This window comes from Gossypium hirsutum, chromosome D02 (genome assembly GCF_007990345.1).
Source record: "Gossypium hirsutum isolate 1008001.06 chromosome D02, Gossypium_hirsutum_v2.1, whole genome shotgun sequence".
Lineage (NCBI taxonomy): Eukaryota > Viridiplantae > Streptophyta > Magnoliopsida > Malvales > Malvaceae > Gossypium > Gossypium hirsutum.
Window position 1 is genome coordinate 57,857,755 of NC_053438.1, and position 18,426 is coordinate 57,876,180.

Here is an 18,426-nt window from a genome sequence, read left to right on the forward strand (position 1 = left end):
CGAATTTAATTGCCATGATTGAAATTTAAAAATTCTAAAAATATAAGAACTAAAAATGATTAGTTCAGAAAGTTTAGGCACTAAAATTGAAAATAGAAAGACTAAATCCAAAACATAAACGTAGTAGTGGGGACTAATATGAGAGTTTAACCTAATCATTCGTAACACCCATAGGGGTCATACAGTTGGGCGGCTGCTAATTGCTTACTATTTTTTCGTTACCGCGCATCGCGTGAAAAGAAGGAAAAAAAGGGTTTTTATACTAAATTCAAAAAGTCGCGTCCAATACGGGTCAAACTCGGAAATATATAAGAAGCTGTATTGATTTATGAAGAGTTTGTATGCAACTTCCCTCTGTATTTCTCATTGCTTTTATTTTTTAACAAGTTTCTTGGAGAAGGGGTCACTGGTTCTCTCTTCTCTCTTCTTAGATCTCTAAGCTAAGCATCTACATGGCTTCTGCAAACAGATGGCTCAAACCTGAGGTACCTATTCTTTTGCCTTCTCTTCATTCATTGTCTGCTCAAAAGCCTCATAACTTATTCATCTCATGTTTAAACTTAAATTTGTTTGTTTGTTCATATCAGATCTATCAGTTGGGTATATCAAAACCATGTTAGATCCAATTCCAGATTCTTTCATCTTCTTTTACTGTTTGCTTAAGCCTTCTCATTTGTAACCAAACTACCATGCTGCCAAGGCTTAAGGGTTTCATATTCTTGTTATGTTCTTTTACTGTTTGCTTAAATGCTTCTCATTTGTAACTACGATTTGTGCTTTTTCATGAATCAAATGATCGTGTTTTACATCATATCCGAACATTTGTCCAGAACAAACAGATCTGAATCGAAAGTCTAACAAACTGAGAAGTCTGTTTCATTAATGATGTCGGTCATGTTTACAATTTTACTTCCTTGTCCATGGCTGTTAGGTGTATCCGCTATTTGCATCGGTGGGTGTGGCGGTCGGCATTTGCGCCATGCAACTCGTCAGGAATATCACCACCAACCCTGAAGTCAGGTATATCTCATATATGCAGTATTATGGCAGCTCTGTCTGACAGAAAATTGAGATAACAATGCAAATGGTTATGAATGTGAAACAGGGTAACCAAAGAAAACAGGGCAGCTGGAGTTCTTAACAACTTTGAAGAAGGTGAAAAATATGCAGAACATGGACTGAGGAAATTTGTGCGCAACAGACAACCTCAGATTATGCCCTCCGTTAATAACTTCTTCTCTGACCCTAAATAAAATCCATTTGCACAATTCTTCAAAATTGGATGAAAGTAAGGCATAAAGACGATTGTATTCTTGACTGCCAAGTTTTTTGAAATATATTCTTCTTGAATAATTAAAATAATAAGATTTCATTCCTTTCCCTTTCTTCTTCTGTTGTAGGCTTCTAGCTTATGTTAGCCAAATTCCAAATTGATTGTCTGTTGATTTTTTTTTAATTATTTAAATTTACATATAAATATTGTAAGAACTCTACAATGCCTCAAGGGTTGAAAAAGATTGGAATCAAAACTCAAAATCTGTTGTATGCCATTATTTAAGAATGATAGAATGAAGCAATTAAATTGAGTTTTGGGTTATAAGCATCTTTGTTCAGCTGTAGGATGAAGATAAAAGGGGATGGTGACAATATCAAAGACCAATTTATTTGTATCTTGTAATGGTTTCGGTGACTAGAAGTGAAAAACTGTCATATAAACAAAGCTAGAATACTAATTTTCAAGTAAAAATCTTTGTTGTATAGACAACTCGCTACAAGCTGCTAAAAAACATAATTTGCAATTTGTCTCAAGTTTTGCATCTACCAGACTGAAAATAAATTAAATTTTTAACCTGCACTTCGTATCAGGTTAATAATTTAAATTTAAAAGTTGCAATTATATTTGTTTTTTTTATACAATGATAATTCACTTCAGCACATTCAAACCTACATCTAATGATATTTAGATTAACTAATAGCATTATAAATATTGAGATACCAAATTAAGTCAAAATTAAAATATAAAATTAAAAACTCAAATTTGAGGGGGCCAAATTTGAAATTTAACCAATTTTTATATACTCCAAAATCAAGGATACCTGTCAAAATGCACGCAGCCGGGCATTGAGCACAGAGCTAGTATTCTTTCGCCTTTTACTAAACAACACAGTGTTTTTCCCAGCCAGAATCTGGGGTTTGCATCACTGACAGAATACTGTGATTCCTTCTCAAATTCATTACAAAGCAAGATGATTTCAAGCTCTTGTTAATGGTAAGTTGCTTGTTCAAATTCAGCAGTTTCAGTTACAAATTTGTCACCAAACAAAATTGATCTTTACTCACTCTAGAAACTTTATTTTTTATATATGTGTGTATGTAATCTAACATATGCGTGTATGTTATGGTTTACTAGAACCTAACTAAACTTTGATTGCCATAAAAGATGCAGACAAAATTTGGCCCTGTGAGTATAACTAGAAATTTACACTATTGCTTGTTAATGGCGGTTTACCCTACAACTGAAAGAAATTGTTAAAAGGATTAGCAGGTGCTTAGTAAGTTGTAACTTGCAAGTAATGCTCCTCCAGCATGATGCACCATTCATTGTTTCCGCATGTTTTGATGGATCTTGACTAGAATTCTCCCCCAGAAAGTTGGTCTTCAGGACTCATAAACAGATTTCTTCATTTGAGTTCTAAAAGCTGTCCACATACCTTCAAACCAGATTCTTAGGGTGGTTGCTCTTGGATGATCTCAAAAATTCAGCCACCAAGTTCGAGAACCAAGAAGATCTGTCCTCGAGTAATATCTTTGGCTTATCGTATTCGACTATCATCCCTGGAATCAAACCATTTCTTTGACACAAACAGCTAAATTTAACTTATACATTTTTAATAGTATTAACTATGTGTCATAACTTTGTATATTGATGCTTTGGTAATATGCAGGAGAGAGTCTTTCAGACTTACCTTTATCAAGAACCAAAACCAAGTCATTGTCGATAACAGTTGGTATCCGATGTGCCACAGTGATGACTGTACATCTGCATGTCTCTTTCCTTATTGTCTCCTGAATTACATTGTCTGTAGCTGTATCAATGGAAGCCGTTGCCTCATCCAACACCAAAATTCTCCTTTTCTTTAGGAGCACCCTAGCCAGGCAAACAAGCTGTCTTTGTCCAACACTCCAATTGTCTCCATCTTCAGCCACTGCACAATTTTGCCAGAGGAAATTATGTCAAGTGGAATATATATATACACACACAAGCACAAATTATATATATAATTTGAAATTACTAAAAATTTGAAACCTGGAGCATCAAGAAGCCGTTGGTCCCGTCGTACTATGTCTACAAGATGACACTTGTTGAGGACCTGTCATGAGTTTACGTCAGTGAAACCGGAAATCTAATGGAAATAGTTTCAGGGAGACCAAGTTTTTAAAATGTACCTCCCATATTTCTTGATCTGTATGTTGTTGCAAAGGATCCAGATTGGTCCTTATGGTGCCTTGAAACAAAGTAGGGTCTTGTGGGATTATTCCCAATCTTGACCTCAAATCCTGCAAACCAATTGTAGAAATATCTACTCCATCAATAATAATACGTCCTCCTGAGGGCTCTACCACCCTGAAGAGAGCCTGAATTAGAGTGGATTTCCCACTTCCTGTTCTGCCAACAACTCCAATTTTCTTTTCTCCAAGGAAAGTGCAAGTTATACCCTTAAGTACAACAGGGAGTGTAGGCTTGTATTGCACCTGAAGGTTTTCAAGTTCAATTGTTCCTTTGGTTGGCCAGTCAGGCTTCGGTCTACAATCCTCGATCACCAAGGGAGCTTCACTAGGTATGTTTGAGAATTGAAGAACTCTCTCAACTGATATCATTTTGTTTTCAACGTTGCATAAGTTCCATATTACCCATGCTTGCAATACATTTAAGTTCAAGCCATATGTGGCTGCCAATCCTGCCAAGCCTGATACGACATCGACATGCTAGTCAGTTACAAACTCGACATTATAGATATTGAACTGCATAAACTTGGGAAAGATAAACTATCGAGATGATAAAAAAGAGAAGAGGTGGGAGGAAGAGGGGGGCCTTACTAGGGTCAATAGCAGACCGCGGCAAGCTAACCAGGATGACCAACACCAGGAAGAAAACGAAGTTGAAAAGAAAGTTGATTCGAACACACAACCATTCCATTGTGCTGGAGTTATGGAAGGCTACACGAGAGTAATCATCGATTAAGCTCAAGTTTTTCTCCATGAACCTGTCTTCCTGGCCAAAACAACGAATTGTTGTTGACCCTGCGATAGATTCTGAGAAATGATGCAAAAGAGGAGCCTTTCTAATTCCAACCATCCTGGCTAGCTCCCTAGCAGTCGTAATATAATAGTTCTGCAGATAATTTACCACGTTTAGAATTTGTAACAATACAAAGAAATAAAATAAACTTTATACATGTAGATGCAAGTCGCATTAGTCATTGTATTTTGCAGTTTCTTTGACATTTTTATGTCTTGTGAGAGACAAGTAGAATCCGAGTTCATGATGGATTTGGTACTTGCCTGATACCAGAAGGAGATACCGAGGATGGCAAGGAAGAGAAGGAAGATTTGCCAGGCGACATGGGACATAAGAATGATGATACTGAACAACTGAATCAAAGCAAATGCCAGCCCCGCTAATCTGTAAGGAATATCTGTGTCTAACGTGCTTTGATCTGTAGATGACTGTAATTAACCAGAAGATGGAGAGATTTAACTTATGAATGAATTAGTCAAACTCTTAAAGTAGTTGAGCTTTGTTGCAAACAAAAAGAAACTAACCCTGTTGAGGATTCGACTTGAGGGATTTGAGTCAAAGAATGAAATTGGTGCCCGGAAAACAGATGTTATCATTCCAAGGAACAGACGTTGAGCTGTCTCTACAGCAATAGTTGCCAGCAAAACGGCCCTTCCCAGTATGAAGATGGAGCTTCCACCAGACAACAAAATAAATATGCCTATTAACTGTTCTCTTGATACATTGCGATTTTCCTCAGTTGCCCAAGCAATCCAGTAATTGCTCCCCATCTGTAGTCCCTGGAAGAGAACTTGACAGAGAACGATGACTGGAACAAGTGCTCCCTTATAAGCTGCTGCAACAAAAGTCGAGTAAACACTCCATTTGACACGACCGGTTTCGGTTTCTTCTTCTTGGCTACTTTCAAAGAGCTTATCATTGCAGTTGGGCTCTCCATGTTTTTCTTCTATGACTTCAGTTTGACTTATCTGGCACAGTCCACCCGTCAAGGAATCGTCTTCTTGGGGTTGGTTCACTTGGTCTAGTGATTTTCTGTGAGCATTCATCTGCCTAACAAGTTCACCATTAGAATCCACTATCAACTCCTCATACTTACCTGACTGAACAATGAGACCTTCTTTCATCACCTACAGGAACAAGCATAAAAGGCAGAATGAGAGCCTAGAACGGTAAGTTCTTAGTATATTGTATGTGTACCAACCAAAGGATTTTACCAGAACAATGTCTGCTGCATCTAAAAATTCCAATTGGTGTGTAGCATAAATAACAGTCTTCTGAGACAACAGTCCTTTGAGACATTTCTGCCAAAAAAACAGGAAAAAAATCACAAATGAGAATGCAACTTGTAAAACAACTAACAACTGAAAAGAGAGAGGATTTTGTTTTTTACCTTAAACAAATGTGTTCCTGTATGAGCATCAACTGCACTGAAAGGGTCATCTAGGATAAAAATATCAGAATCACTGTAAACAGCCCTTGCTAACTGGACCCTCTGCTTCTGGCCTCCACTGAGGTTCATCCCTCTCTCCCCCACAATACTCATATCTTTATTATCCCACATCTCAATATCTTGGTTCAAGGCACATGCTTCAAGAACATCTTCATAGAAAGCTTTCTTCATGTCCTTACCAAATAATATATTCTCCCTGATACTGCCTGTTTGAACCCAAGCTCTCTGAGGAACATAAGCCTTCTTCCCATAAACCTTAATGGCTGCACCCGAAATCCTTGGTATCTCACTTAGTATGCTGCAAAGTAAACTTGATTTACCTGAGCCAACCGAGCCGCAAACAGCTATCTTGTAACCTTCCAATATTTTCAAGTTGTTAGTGATTTTGATGGTTGGTTTCTTTATGTCTTTGCTATCTGTTTCCCAAGCATACTCTCCTGGCTCAATTTCAATAGCAACATTAGATGCCTTTGCACCATGATCAGATATGAACTTCCTTTGGACTTCTTCTCCAAGGAACTCTTGAATTCGATCGTATGAGACTTTTGTCTGAACAATCATGGAAATGAGTTCTGGAAGGTTGTAAATAGGTTCTTGTAGAATCCTAAAAGTTGCTAAGGCTGAAAGTACTGTTCCTGATGTTAATGGTGTTTTTACCAAAATGCAGACACCAAACGTGATGACAGACACTAAGGTTGGTGAAGCCCAAAACAGAAAGGCAACAGCTGAGCTTGTATATAGATACTTTTTAAGCCAGTTTCTCTCGGTTTCTCTAAGTTGAAGAAGCTTCTTCAAGAAAGTGGGTTCCCATGAGTGTAGCTTTAAGACTCTCATGCTTTTCAGAGTCTCTGAAGTTGCTTTTGTTCTTGCATCCTTAGCTTCCATGATCTTGGAGTGAAGTCTCTTTTGCCTACTGGCTAATGGGGTGTTACTCACCATCACCAAAATCGTAGCAAAGATGGCTGCAAAGGAAGGAGCCGCACCCATATTCCTATACAGTATTACCAAGGCCAGTAAGACTTGGATTGGTAGCAACCACACTCCATGAATGTACCAGAAAAAGTCCCCAATTCTCTCAGCGTCTACATTGATGAGGTTTGTGATTTTACCATTGCTGTAACAAACGAACTTAGTTGACAGAGATTCTTTATAAATCAAAACCGTGAGAGCTGCACGAACCCTTATTCCAATTCTATGAGCACCAAAGTACCACAGCCGTTGAGTTAGCGATTCCGCAGTCTTTGAAAAGAAGAAGATGAATGCAAGAACCAGTCCATACTGGTAGCTTGAACCATCATGTTTTTCACTTAAGAAATTCACAAAGCTGGTGATAAGGAAAGGTCCAATATAGGAGGCAATGGTGTTAAGTCCTACAAAACATAAACATAAGCATTGGAAGATGCTGCATACAGAACCTGAAAACTGATTCAATGAATCGAGAAGAAAATACCTGCAAAAACTGCATTTACAGCCAAGGATTTCCAGATAGTACGAGCTACTGCTTTTGGCAATAAATAATAATCTGCTTTCCGTTTTCGAAGCGATTCTTCGAGCAACGACGAGGCTTTATCAGCGGTTTCTGAATCCGGAACCTGAGGAATATGGTGCAATTCAAGTTTTTCAACTCGACCCCTTTCAAAAAGGGGGTTTAGCCATCTAAATGTGAGTTGGCTCCATATGCCAGCACTAGCAAAAGCAGTATCATCATCTTTGGAGAATTTTTCATCCTCCTTGTGAAGCAAGGGACGTTGAAGGTCACTGTTTCGGTTAACAGCAAGAGGCAGACAGCAACAAAGCAGTAGCAAGAAAGGCAAAGAAGCAATATCAACAATGTTGGCTTCCGGCAAATAATAAGGCAAATCTTTGGACTTCAAGTGGTGGATAACGTAAACCACTACAGAAAACGACACAAGAATGCAGGAGAACACCCACCAAAGTACCAATACTAAAGGCCATCTTTTTCGCTCCCTGAAAGTCCTGTTTTTTGAAAGAACTGAAACTAAACTTGCTAGAAACCAAGTGACAGCCGAGCATACAAGTTTTGTAGAGACAAAACTATGAATCCAATAATCATAAAACCCAAAACCCAAATAAAATATAAAGATTATAACATTAAATATAGCAACTATAGCCCCAGAAGCTCTTACTCCTCCTCCTCCTACACTGTGTTTAAAGTCTGGTATAACATCACTATGACTATGGCTACCGTTGTGATGTTTCCTACGTTTCAAAATATCTATGACAATCCATGATAGTAAAGCTAAAACAAATGATGCATTGACAAGCTCTAAAGCCACCTCCATGAAAGCTGGATCAGAATCCTATTCTCCCCCAATCAAAAACCAAACAGTAAGTGAAGTTAAGCCTGCAAAAACAACCATGGCTTTTTCAGTGCTCGACGACCAAAACAAAAAAAATAAAAAATAAAAAAACCCAATTCAAATAACAAGATAAAGAACACAAAACTGAAAGTATCGGTCACTCACATTCATGGGAAAAAGACAAAAACACTCGCGGTGGGTTTAGGAGAAAGGCATTTGAATGTACGAACATAGCACGTGGCTCTTTGCAAGGTTGCTGACGAAGGAAAGGTGAAAAGTTTCAGTGTTTTTGTACACAATGGGATAATTTCGAAAGCAATTTTTATAAAAGTTATAAAGCCATTAAAGAAAAACACTCCAACACAGTCGCCATCTCTCCCCCATAATTCACAAACCCTAACACTGTGCTAAAACAAACGGATCGATATCTTTGTTTTACAACTTTGGGTGCCCTCTTAAGCTTGCTTTTATAACGTTTTATTAGCGAATATTTTCTTTTGGACCAGTCTCTTTTTATGGCAAGAGTTTCAGCAAATATGGAAAATATATGCTTTAATTGTGACTACAGTCCCTTTACTTTTTAATACTTTTAAATGTTAGTCCTTTTACTCTTAATTCCAACAATTTGTTTTATTCAAAAATGATCAATAGATAGCACTGTTTGTTGACTTTTGCTAAATTTGAATGTTTTTATAAGGTACACTTTTTTTAATACATCAAGATGTCTATCATTAGCCTTACAACCTAATGCTCAGTTAATTTTTAAATCATGTATTTTAAAAAAATTAAAAGATTAAAATTGAAAAAGCTGAAAGTACAAGGACTGATGGAAATTAAACCAAAATATGTTTCCAAAGGTAGTTCAGTTTTCTTTAAATTATGTCGACATTTTATTAACATTCCTAATTTCTCTCTACTTTTTGGGGGGTGGGGACGTGCAAAATTACAAAATAGGGTGTTGGGTTAAAATTATTTTTGGTAGGCAGAGACAACAAAGTAAAAGTTCTTTTTATATATTTAATTTTAGTATAATGATAAATTTACGTTTATATATATATATTAATTTCTTTTCCTTTTTTTTTTTTGTTAAATTCAACCCTTAACCTTTAAAAAAATAAATTGATTTTTAAAAAAAGAAATGCTTACTAAAATATTATTTTTGTAACAATATTGGTGTGACAACCCACATGATAGTCTACGTGTATTTCATGCTAATATGACATTATTTATTTTATATGCCGCATCAACAAATAATTATAAAATTATAAAATATTCAAAAAATTTTAAAAATATAAATAGTTTATAAAAACATTAAAAAATCATAAAATACATACGAATTGCCATGCAAACTATCATGTTTAAAAAATCAATGTTTTAGACAGAATTTTCGTTAAAAAAACAATAATTCGACTTTTTAAAAAGATTAATGGTTAAATTTGACTCTTTTTAAAAGGTTAAGAGCCAAATTTAACTAAAAAAATAATGGCTAAAATAATAATAATAAATATAAATATTAAAAGCTAAATTTATAGTAAAAAAAATTATGTTTTTTTAACTCGTTATTTTTATAAACTTAACTTTTATACCATTTAATGATTTTAATATTTTAATAAGTGGTAATATATTTTAGCAATTTAAATAATTAGATTTAGAGAAATGATTGTATTAAATTATGATTCTATGTCATTCCTATCCATTTCTAATAGGAGTATGACAAATCAGATTTTTCCTTTTGACTTTTAGCATTTTTAGTTGAATTTGAATTTTTCAAGAGGAAAAAGCTAAAAAACAAGAACAAAAATTTGATTTATCATGCTCCTATTGGAAAATGATAGAGATGACGTGGAACTACAATTTCATACAATCATTTCTCCCCTTTCCAATAGGAGTTTAGATTTTTCTCCCAATAGGAGAATGATAAGTCAAAATTTTTCTCTTGATTTTTAAAGTTTTTAGTTGAATTTGAATTTTGCAGGAGGAAAAAGTTGAAAACCAAGAGAAAATTTTAATTTATGATTTTCATATTGAAAAAAAGGTAGGAATAACACGGAATCACAGTTTCATATCATCCATTCTTATTATATTTAATTTCTATTTTAGAAATCTATCAAATCGATTTAATTAAATCAGTTATAATTATTTTTCATTAAAATAAGAATTTTATCATTTCGACTGTGGCTTCATCGGTCACCTAATGGCCAAAAGAATGGGTAAAACTAGAAGAGCCAAAAATCAAGGGTTAGGGATGGAGTAGAGGATGGGAAGCTCACCAGAAGGGGGCCTTAGCATATAAAACCACCGTAAGTGGGTCCACCTTACTTACCAACTCATTTCTCTGTCGACTATGATTCACTTGCAGTCTTTTAAATAGGAATCTTTCTTTAAGATAGAATCCAGAGCTGGAGACAATTTTAAATTAGGATTCTTCTTAGAAAATAACATCTTAACCATAATTTTATTTAAGAAATTGGGTGCATATTTTATGCAAACTAAAATTGAATGAGAGCTATACTTTTTTCTCCTTCAATATCTTTTTTTTAAATAACACTTAATATCTAAATTTATCTTTTTCAATTTGGTATTTAAATTTTTTTTATCTAATTTGATACCTAAACTCGACACTTTTCCCTAATTTGATACGTAAACCTTTTTTTGGGCCCAATTTGGTACTTGAATAGGGGCCCCTTTTGTAATTTATAAAATTTTAAATTAATAATGATAAAATTTTACTTTGGTCTCTCAAAAATGATAAATATTAGATTTAATCTTTTAAAAATTATAAAAATATAAGCTATTAAAATGGTTAAATTGCATTTTTACTATCATAAAAATATGCAATTTAATTCCGCCCAACAAAAAAAATGGCTTCGCCTCGATACCTGAACTTGGCACTTTTTCCTAATTTGATACCTAAACTAAATTAAATGTTATACAAATTACTCAAAATACTAATAGTGTTAAAAAAATTTATGCTAAAAAAATATCGTCAATATTGGAGGAAATTCACATTAAAAAATTAGGCATTGAGCTATGTTAAATGAATTAATATTGGATAAGAAAAAAATAGTTTTAAAAATCCAAAATAAAAGAAATTCGTTATTTTAAATTAGTAAAATAAACAAATAAATAGATAAAACTAAAAGTAATTGAACATTTAAAATACAAAAAATAAATATATATCATCTGCCACATGTCAATTATAGATTGATTATTTTTGCTACTCATAAAAAATAACATTTCTAGTATATTGGAGTAAATTGTAAAACATTTGACAATTTCAAGTATCAAATCGGACAAAAAAATAGATAGGGTACCAAATTAGAAGAAAAAAAATAGTCAAGTTCAGGTACCAAATTGGACAAAAAAAATGTAGGCGCCAAATTAAGAAAAAGTGCCAAATTCATATGCCAAATGTTATATTAAGCCTTTAAATAAGAATTAAGGTAGGAAAAGTACACTGATGCTAGCTAATCTATCTTCCAAGAAAAAGTGTCAAGTTCAGATACCAATCTTGTGGGCTAAATTTGTTAAATCAAGATCAAATTGATAGAATGTGTAAACTTTGAAGGTTAAATTTACTATTTTACCTCAAGAGATCAACAAGGGAGGAAACGAGGAGGAGGAGGAGGAGGAGGAGAAGGATTTAGAACGGTTCACCCTTGTAGGGTGGAGAGTCGTCAATGGTGGAAATGAGGGGAGAAAATATGGATAAAAGCATTTGGCTACTGTAAAGTAGAAGAGAGGAAAAACCACAAAAAAAACTCCCTTTATCCTAATCCTAACAAGGGTATATATAAGGGTTTTTGGTGAGACCCACATCGTGATCAAAATGTACATGTATAACAATACTAAACAAATTTTTATAATTGATGGAAGATATTAATGCTGTAATTAATTGTCCTTAATTGCTCACATTCAAAATTAACAATGATTAAATTGATTTGATTTTTTAAAGGGACCCATTTGCTCAATATTAAAATTGAGAGGGATTGGAGAGGTCTTCAACTATACAAAGAGTCATTAAATTAATGATGACATGACATGTTAACTTAAAGGCTAATAACTAATTTGGCATGTAACAATCCGAAAGTTAATGGTGTTAGAAAATATGGTTTCAAAATCTCATTTCTGATATTCGAGCCCATAAATATTATTATTTAATATTTACGAGGTTAGTATAAATTTTAATTAAATTTTTATCATTATTTTTGTTAATCAGATAGTTAATTAAGGTACAATGACTAAATGGTAAAAATGATAAAAGTTAATCGCTATGAATTTTTATTTAATTGAAGGACCAATTGAGTAAATAGACCATTAGAATATGGCAAATGGTGGTGGGTAATGATTGGAATTCACAGACTCTTATTGATCATGGTTAAGTTTATTTTAATTAAGGTTTTAATTAATTAATTATAATTAAAGTATAAAAGGAATCAAAGTGCTTATCATCTTTATTTCTCCTTCTTCTTCACCATATACACACCAAAGAAAACCTAAAGAAAGTAATTTAAGCTTCAAGACATTCGGCTCTTTATTATTAGGTTTCTTGTAATTTTAAAGTTTTTGAGGTCTTAGGAGTTTGATTTCGCTTGCCCATGTACCAATTTGTAAAATTGTTAAAGTTTTCAAAAGCTTTCATTGATGAAGACTTGACGAAATTGGTACTAAATTGTTAGATTTTAAGCTTAGAATTGAAAAATGGCTAGTTTGTAATGTTCAATTACTAGTTTTTGAACATAGGGACTAAAGTGCATAAATTTCAAAATTCATGTAAAAATTCTATAATTTTAAATAATAGAGGGCTGTTGAAAGATGAATTTAAGATCGGTACCCAGGCCGTGTGATTCCACACGGACGTGTGGACCAAAATGTTAAAATTTCCCTAAGGTCGTAAGAGTCATTCAAATCGAACGTAAGCTTTTCGTAGGGTTTGTATGATCTGAATTAGACTGTATAACTTGATATCCAATGGTTTGAGGTTAAATAATTGATATTTTATATGTACATCCTTGATATCTGATATATGTAATATGCATCTGCATTAGGTCGGATTGGTATAAAGAAAAAAGTTCTGATAGTTTAATGATCTATCGAATTGGGTGGCCAAGCCACAAATCTATGTCTGATACTGGCGATATATCACATATTGATCTGATAGCTAATTTGTAATCACTCTGAAATGTGTTATACCAACACTAAGTGGTGTGTAGGGCTAGATGAGTACTCAGTACCCTATATGGTGTGTTGGGATTGTTAGATATGGTGTGTAACGGATAAGGGTAGGAAACTACATCTGATTCTGATCTGTTCTACATTTGTATCTGATTTTTTTTGTACATTATTTGAATTGTTACGATAATATTGGGCATCCTCTATTTCTGATTATGTATTTGAGTTTGGGAAATTACTGTTATATGTATATTGTTGTCTTGCTTTATTATCTGTTACACACATTGAGTTATAAACTCACTTTGGTTGTTGACTGAATTGTAGGTAACCCATAGACTTAGGAGGCTCGGCGTGTTAGGAGCTCGGTCATTTCTATTTTCTAGATAATTTATTTTTTATTTAAAATTGAACTATCGTATGTTTTATTTCAGACTTCGGTTCATAAGTTCAGACTTCCATGTCGGTTTGAATATTTTAATGATCATTGTTCAATAGATTTTAAAGTATTTAAAGGTGGGTTTCCCTTAATATCTCAATGTAACCTCCAGATTTGGTCTTATCGTCTAGGCCAGGTATGGGTGTTATAGTATGTCATTTGGAAATGGTTTGGCTTGTATGCTAAGATGATAGAATGATGAGCTTAATGGTTGATTAAGTAATGTAAATTTTATAGAAAGTTGAATGTGATTAGTTACACCTGTGTAGGTATGGTTTGGATTAGTTTTATATTGATCTAAGTATGTATATAAGTAAATATTTTTTATTTATTTTATATAGATCTAGTAACATTTACTAGGCTATACCGCCCCTTCCTATTCTAATTAAAGTAGGAGTGTGTTTTTATTAAATAAATATTATTTGTGAAGAGCTTGTTCAACTAGGATTCTTGTATCTCTCTCTACAAATAAATTTCACCGGTTGACCTAAAAAACATACTTCATAATTATTAAGTTATCGTTATTCTACCAGAAAGTAGTAGAAATTTATTAACTTAGAATAAATTCTATTTTCTGGAAATTACAATCTTTCTCGATTTTTATAGAGAGGGGTTACTTTCCTACTAAAAGTAATTAAATCATTTTCTTTTTTGTGATTTGGTTCGTCTTGCTCGACCTACACTCGACACAATTCATGGTACAAGGATAAAAGAGAAGGTCGTTCGATTGAAAACCAAGATCGACTTGGATCCATTTGGCACAAAGCACAAGTATTATTCGATTAGGATTTATTACTATAAATATTACAAATAGCCTATTTTGAAATTTTTTAAATCTTCTGTTGTATATATAAACCGTTTTCTTAACTGATTTTTCCAACACCTACACCAAGTTCTAGCTTGTTCTTCTACAACACACCTCAAATAGGTTTCTAAACACTTATTCACCTCCTCATTTTGGCCTCCTCATTGTAACTTGAACAACTCATGCCAAAAGCTAATTTGTTGTAGCTTTTCTTCATCAGTTAGGTCTCTACTTCAAATTTGTTCTTCCTAGATCTTCAATTCCACTTCCACCATCAAAATTTTTAGACAAATTTATCTTCCTTTCTGGGTTTTCTTTGGTTAACTGTAACAGTTTATTTTCAGTGAAATCGGAACAGTGATTTCGGGACCACAAATCTGAAGTCGAAAAAATTTATTATTATTATTTTATGGTCTACTGTATGATAGAAATACAGTATACAAATTTCGTTAAGAAATTTACCGTTTACATACCTAATTTGATGAAAATGACTAAATTGCATTAAGTGCAAAAGTTGAATTCTAATAGCTAAAGGTATTAAATAGCTATAGAATTGTAAATTAGAGGTCCTTATATGGTAATTAGACCATTAAAATGTTTAGTGGATAAGTATGATTATTCATCATTGAAAATTTAATAAATTGTTAAGGTTAATTTTGGAAAAAGTAATGATAAAGTGATGATAAATTAATAAATTAATTTATTATAATCTATTATCATCATCTTATACCAAAAATAAAAGAAAAAAAGATGGAAACTCTAGCCATGGAAGCTTAAGTTTTAACAAGCTTATTTTGTTCATTTGGGTAAGTAATTTTGTCCCGTTTTTGATCATTTTTATGTTTCTGAGATCGTAGTAACTTAATCTAGCTATCTCGGAGATTAATTTACTAAATCATTAAAGTATTAGGGTTTTTCCATTGATGAGTATACTTGAATTATGAAGTTTTATCATAGGAAATGAAAGGTTGTTGTTAGATAAACAACTTTTGTAAATAAAATTTTGATGAAGTTATCAATTAGGGACTAAATTGAAAAGATGATAAGTTTAAGGTAAAATTGTAAATTTTATGAAATATATAGACTTCTAATAATAGGTATAAAAATCAGTTAGGCTTAAGTAAGGATTAAATTGCATGAAAGTTATTTTTCGAGCCTAAAGACTAAATTGCAATTAAAAGTATAGGGGGAAAATAATAATTTTTCAAAAAATATGTGTTGGATTAAACTGAATATGAATTATATTAAATTAAGTTAAATTCATTCGTATAGACCCGGATAGACCTAATACGGAGTTAGATTGAGGCAAAGAAAAAGTATCGGATTAGTAGCCTTTGTATCTACATATACTTATCGAGGTAAGTTCGTGTAACTAAATTGTACATTTATATGTTTTAAATTGAATATTATAGTGTGTGATTTATATAAATGCCATGTATAATTATCGATCACATATCCGACAAATATCGAGTCTCGTTTGAACCCTAAAAATTCAGAGGATACAAATGACATATCATTAGGGTTATCATTTTGGTTGTGTTCCTGCATGTGTTGTAGACACACCACAGCTCTCATAAGCTTCCCGTTATTCAGCTCGGAAGAGCTTTCCGTTTACATGCTTGTATGAGCATGCATGTACATGAATTGACAGATTATAGTTTTGTACACTTTGAGTGTCCTACCCGTGTATCCAACGATATTTTACATGGTTCAACGAGCAAAGTTCTGATATGAGACAATATGAGTTTGAAACGAACTATTACAGGTATATATTTGAAATACATGAAAATGACATTACATGATATAATGAAGTATGAGATGAATGATGATACATGTATGAAACTTGCTAGATGACTATGTTCATCCATGTTTATGGGTTATTATATATGTTTACATGGCTAACATGATGAGGATATATGTTTAGGCTTTTGGCCGAATTGATTTGGACATGTCATGTATGCTTACCTTAAATGTTATTAAATAGTAAGTTAAATTCCATGTTATACGAACTTACTAAGCTTAAATGCTTACTATGTGTTATTTTCCATGTTTTACAGTGATTCGGAAGCTTATTTTGGTTGGAAGTTGGTCGGAGCAACTTCACACTATCCATCGGCCCTTTTGGTACCTTCAATAAATTAATTATGGTTATAATGGTATGTATATATTATTTTGGCCAATGTTGGCATATAAGTGTTTTGTGAAATTAGCCATTTGTATGGCTTGTGATTGGTATATTTTGATTTGTATATAAGTAGCCTTATCATGTTTGGTGTGTGTTTGGAATGGTTGAATGATGGAAAATTATAGGTATGTTGAGACTTGGTTTGATTTGGTATGTTTGGTAAAAATATGCATATATATGTATTTGGTCAATTTGGTAAGTTTAGATACTTGAATATATGTGATGATATTTATGTTTAAGATTTGATTTTAGCTTGATTTGAATGCCTTGTTATGGCTTACTGTTGTGTAAAAATGTTGAGTTAGGTTGATGTCAATTTGGGTAAGAAATATGATTTTGAAAATGGTCTATTTTGTCCACACGAATAGAGACACAGGCGTGTGTCTTAGCCGTGTGTGACACATAGCCAGGTGACACGGCCGTGTGTCCCCTGTATCTTATTAAAATTGCAAGTCAGTATGCTCACAGGGCCTAGCACACGGGCGTGTGACCCAAGTCAGAAAGTTACATTGGCATGGACACGGGCTAAGACACGATTGTGTGTCCCTATTTCGAATGCTCACATGGTCTAAGACACGGGCGTGTCTCTTGGCCGTGTGAATCACACGGCCTAACCACACGGGCGTGTGTCCCCTGCAACTTTAAAAATTTTCAATATTTTCTGAATAATTCTTTGAGTACCCGATCTAGTCCCTACTTGTTTCTAACTTGTATTTTAGGCCTTGAGGGCTCATATATGGGACAATAGGATTGATTTCAATACATTTCTGATATGAATGCTATAATATATGAAATGTCTGATTAATTGATCTGTAAAATTCGGTAATGCTCCATAACCCTGTTTTGGCGATGGATTCGAGTTAGTGGTGTTACTTTAACTCTATTTTTAGATTAAATTACTCTTATTTCAAAAATATAACTATAGAGAAAAAAGAAAAGAAAAAGATGATGTTATTTTATTCAATGTCCAAAACTATTCAATGCGATTAAATGAATAATCTTTTTAAAAGATATTTCACGAAAAAATGTTTTAACTAGAATTATAATTGTTTGTTTGAGTTCAAGGTTTAATTTTTGAAAAAAACAAACTTAACATATGGATTAAAAAGATAGATTGAGTCTTGATTCAATTAGTATCATTATTGTTGTAATAATTTGGAGGATATGGATTTGAAATAGAATGATAAGGCGCGCTTAAGTATGCTCGAACCCTCGTCTTCTTGATTGTTACAATAACAACGATGTCTACTAAATTAAGACTCAATAAACATGATTTAATTATTTTTTATTAAAAAAGACAAAACAAAGTAAAATTAGTCGTAAATAAATGGTTGAATCATGGTTCAACTTCTTAACTTAACTTATACGATCCATATTTGGGGTTCGTGGTTGTGCTACTCAATAATTTTGTTTTCAAATTTTGAACTTGTTATAAAATAAAAAGACAAAAAGTAAACAACAAAAAGAATGGGAAAGTAAAGAGAGAGCGTATTTCATTTATCAATGAGATATTTACAATGCTTCTCCAAAGTCTATATTTATAGATATAAGAAGTATAAATAAAGTAGAACTCTATTTTATAATTACTATTACAATTTAAAGTACATCAAAACTTATCTTGATCTTGATAGACATCTACTTAATAATAGATACTCATAACACTCCCCATTGGATATCCATTTGTAGATAATGTGTCTCGTTAAAACCTTACTAAGATAAAAACCTCGTGGGAAAAAATTTTTCTAGTGAACGAAAAA

The 18,426-nt window shown here is 33.1% G+C and overlaps 2 protein-coding genes across 4 annotated transcripts; one reads left to right on the top strand and one right to left on the bottom strand.

Moving 5' to 3' along the window:
• The first annotated feature begins 328 nt into the window (after positions 1–328).
• Positions 329–1,385, top strand: LOC107909814 (uncharacterized). Its single transcript, XM_016837481.2, has 3 exons — positions 329–485; positions 932–1,020; positions 1,106–1,385. Exons 1-3 carry the CDS (start codon positions 453–455, stop codon positions 1,251–1,253), a joined length of 270 nt encoding a protein of 89 aa, XP_016692970.1. The 5' UTR covers positions 329–452; the 3' UTR covers positions 1,254–1,385.
• An 849-nt stretch (positions 1,386–2,234) lies between these two features.
• On the bottom strand, positions 2,235–8,551 carry LOC107909811 (putative ABC transporter C family member 15). Of its 3 annotated transcripts, none has more exons than XM_016837478.2 (11): positions 8,237–8,551; positions 7,201–8,115; positions 5,691–7,120; positions 5,515–5,601; positions 4,825–5,427; positions 4,564–4,728; positions 4,099–4,393; positions 3,448–3,968; positions 3,308–3,371; positions 2,967–3,206; positions 2,235–2,835 (listed from the first exon to the last, which is right to left on the bottom strand). In XM_016837478.2, the coding sequence occupies exons 2-11, from the start codon at positions 8,051–8,053 to the stop codon at positions 2,714–2,716; spliced, it is 4,380 nt and encodes a 1,459-aa protein (XP_016692967.2). In that variant the 5' UTR covers positions 8,054–8,115; positions 8,237–8,551; the 3' UTR covers positions 2,235–2,713. The 3 variants fall into 3 exon arrangements, with proteins under 3 accessions (XP_016692967.2, XP_016692968.2, XP_040944810.1); XM_016837479.2 differs by having other exon boundaries at positions 2,235–2,852; XM_041088876.1 differs by lacking the exon at positions 8,237–8,551 and having other exon boundaries at positions 7,201–8,161.
• Positions 8,552–18,426: the final 9,875 nt, after the last annotated feature.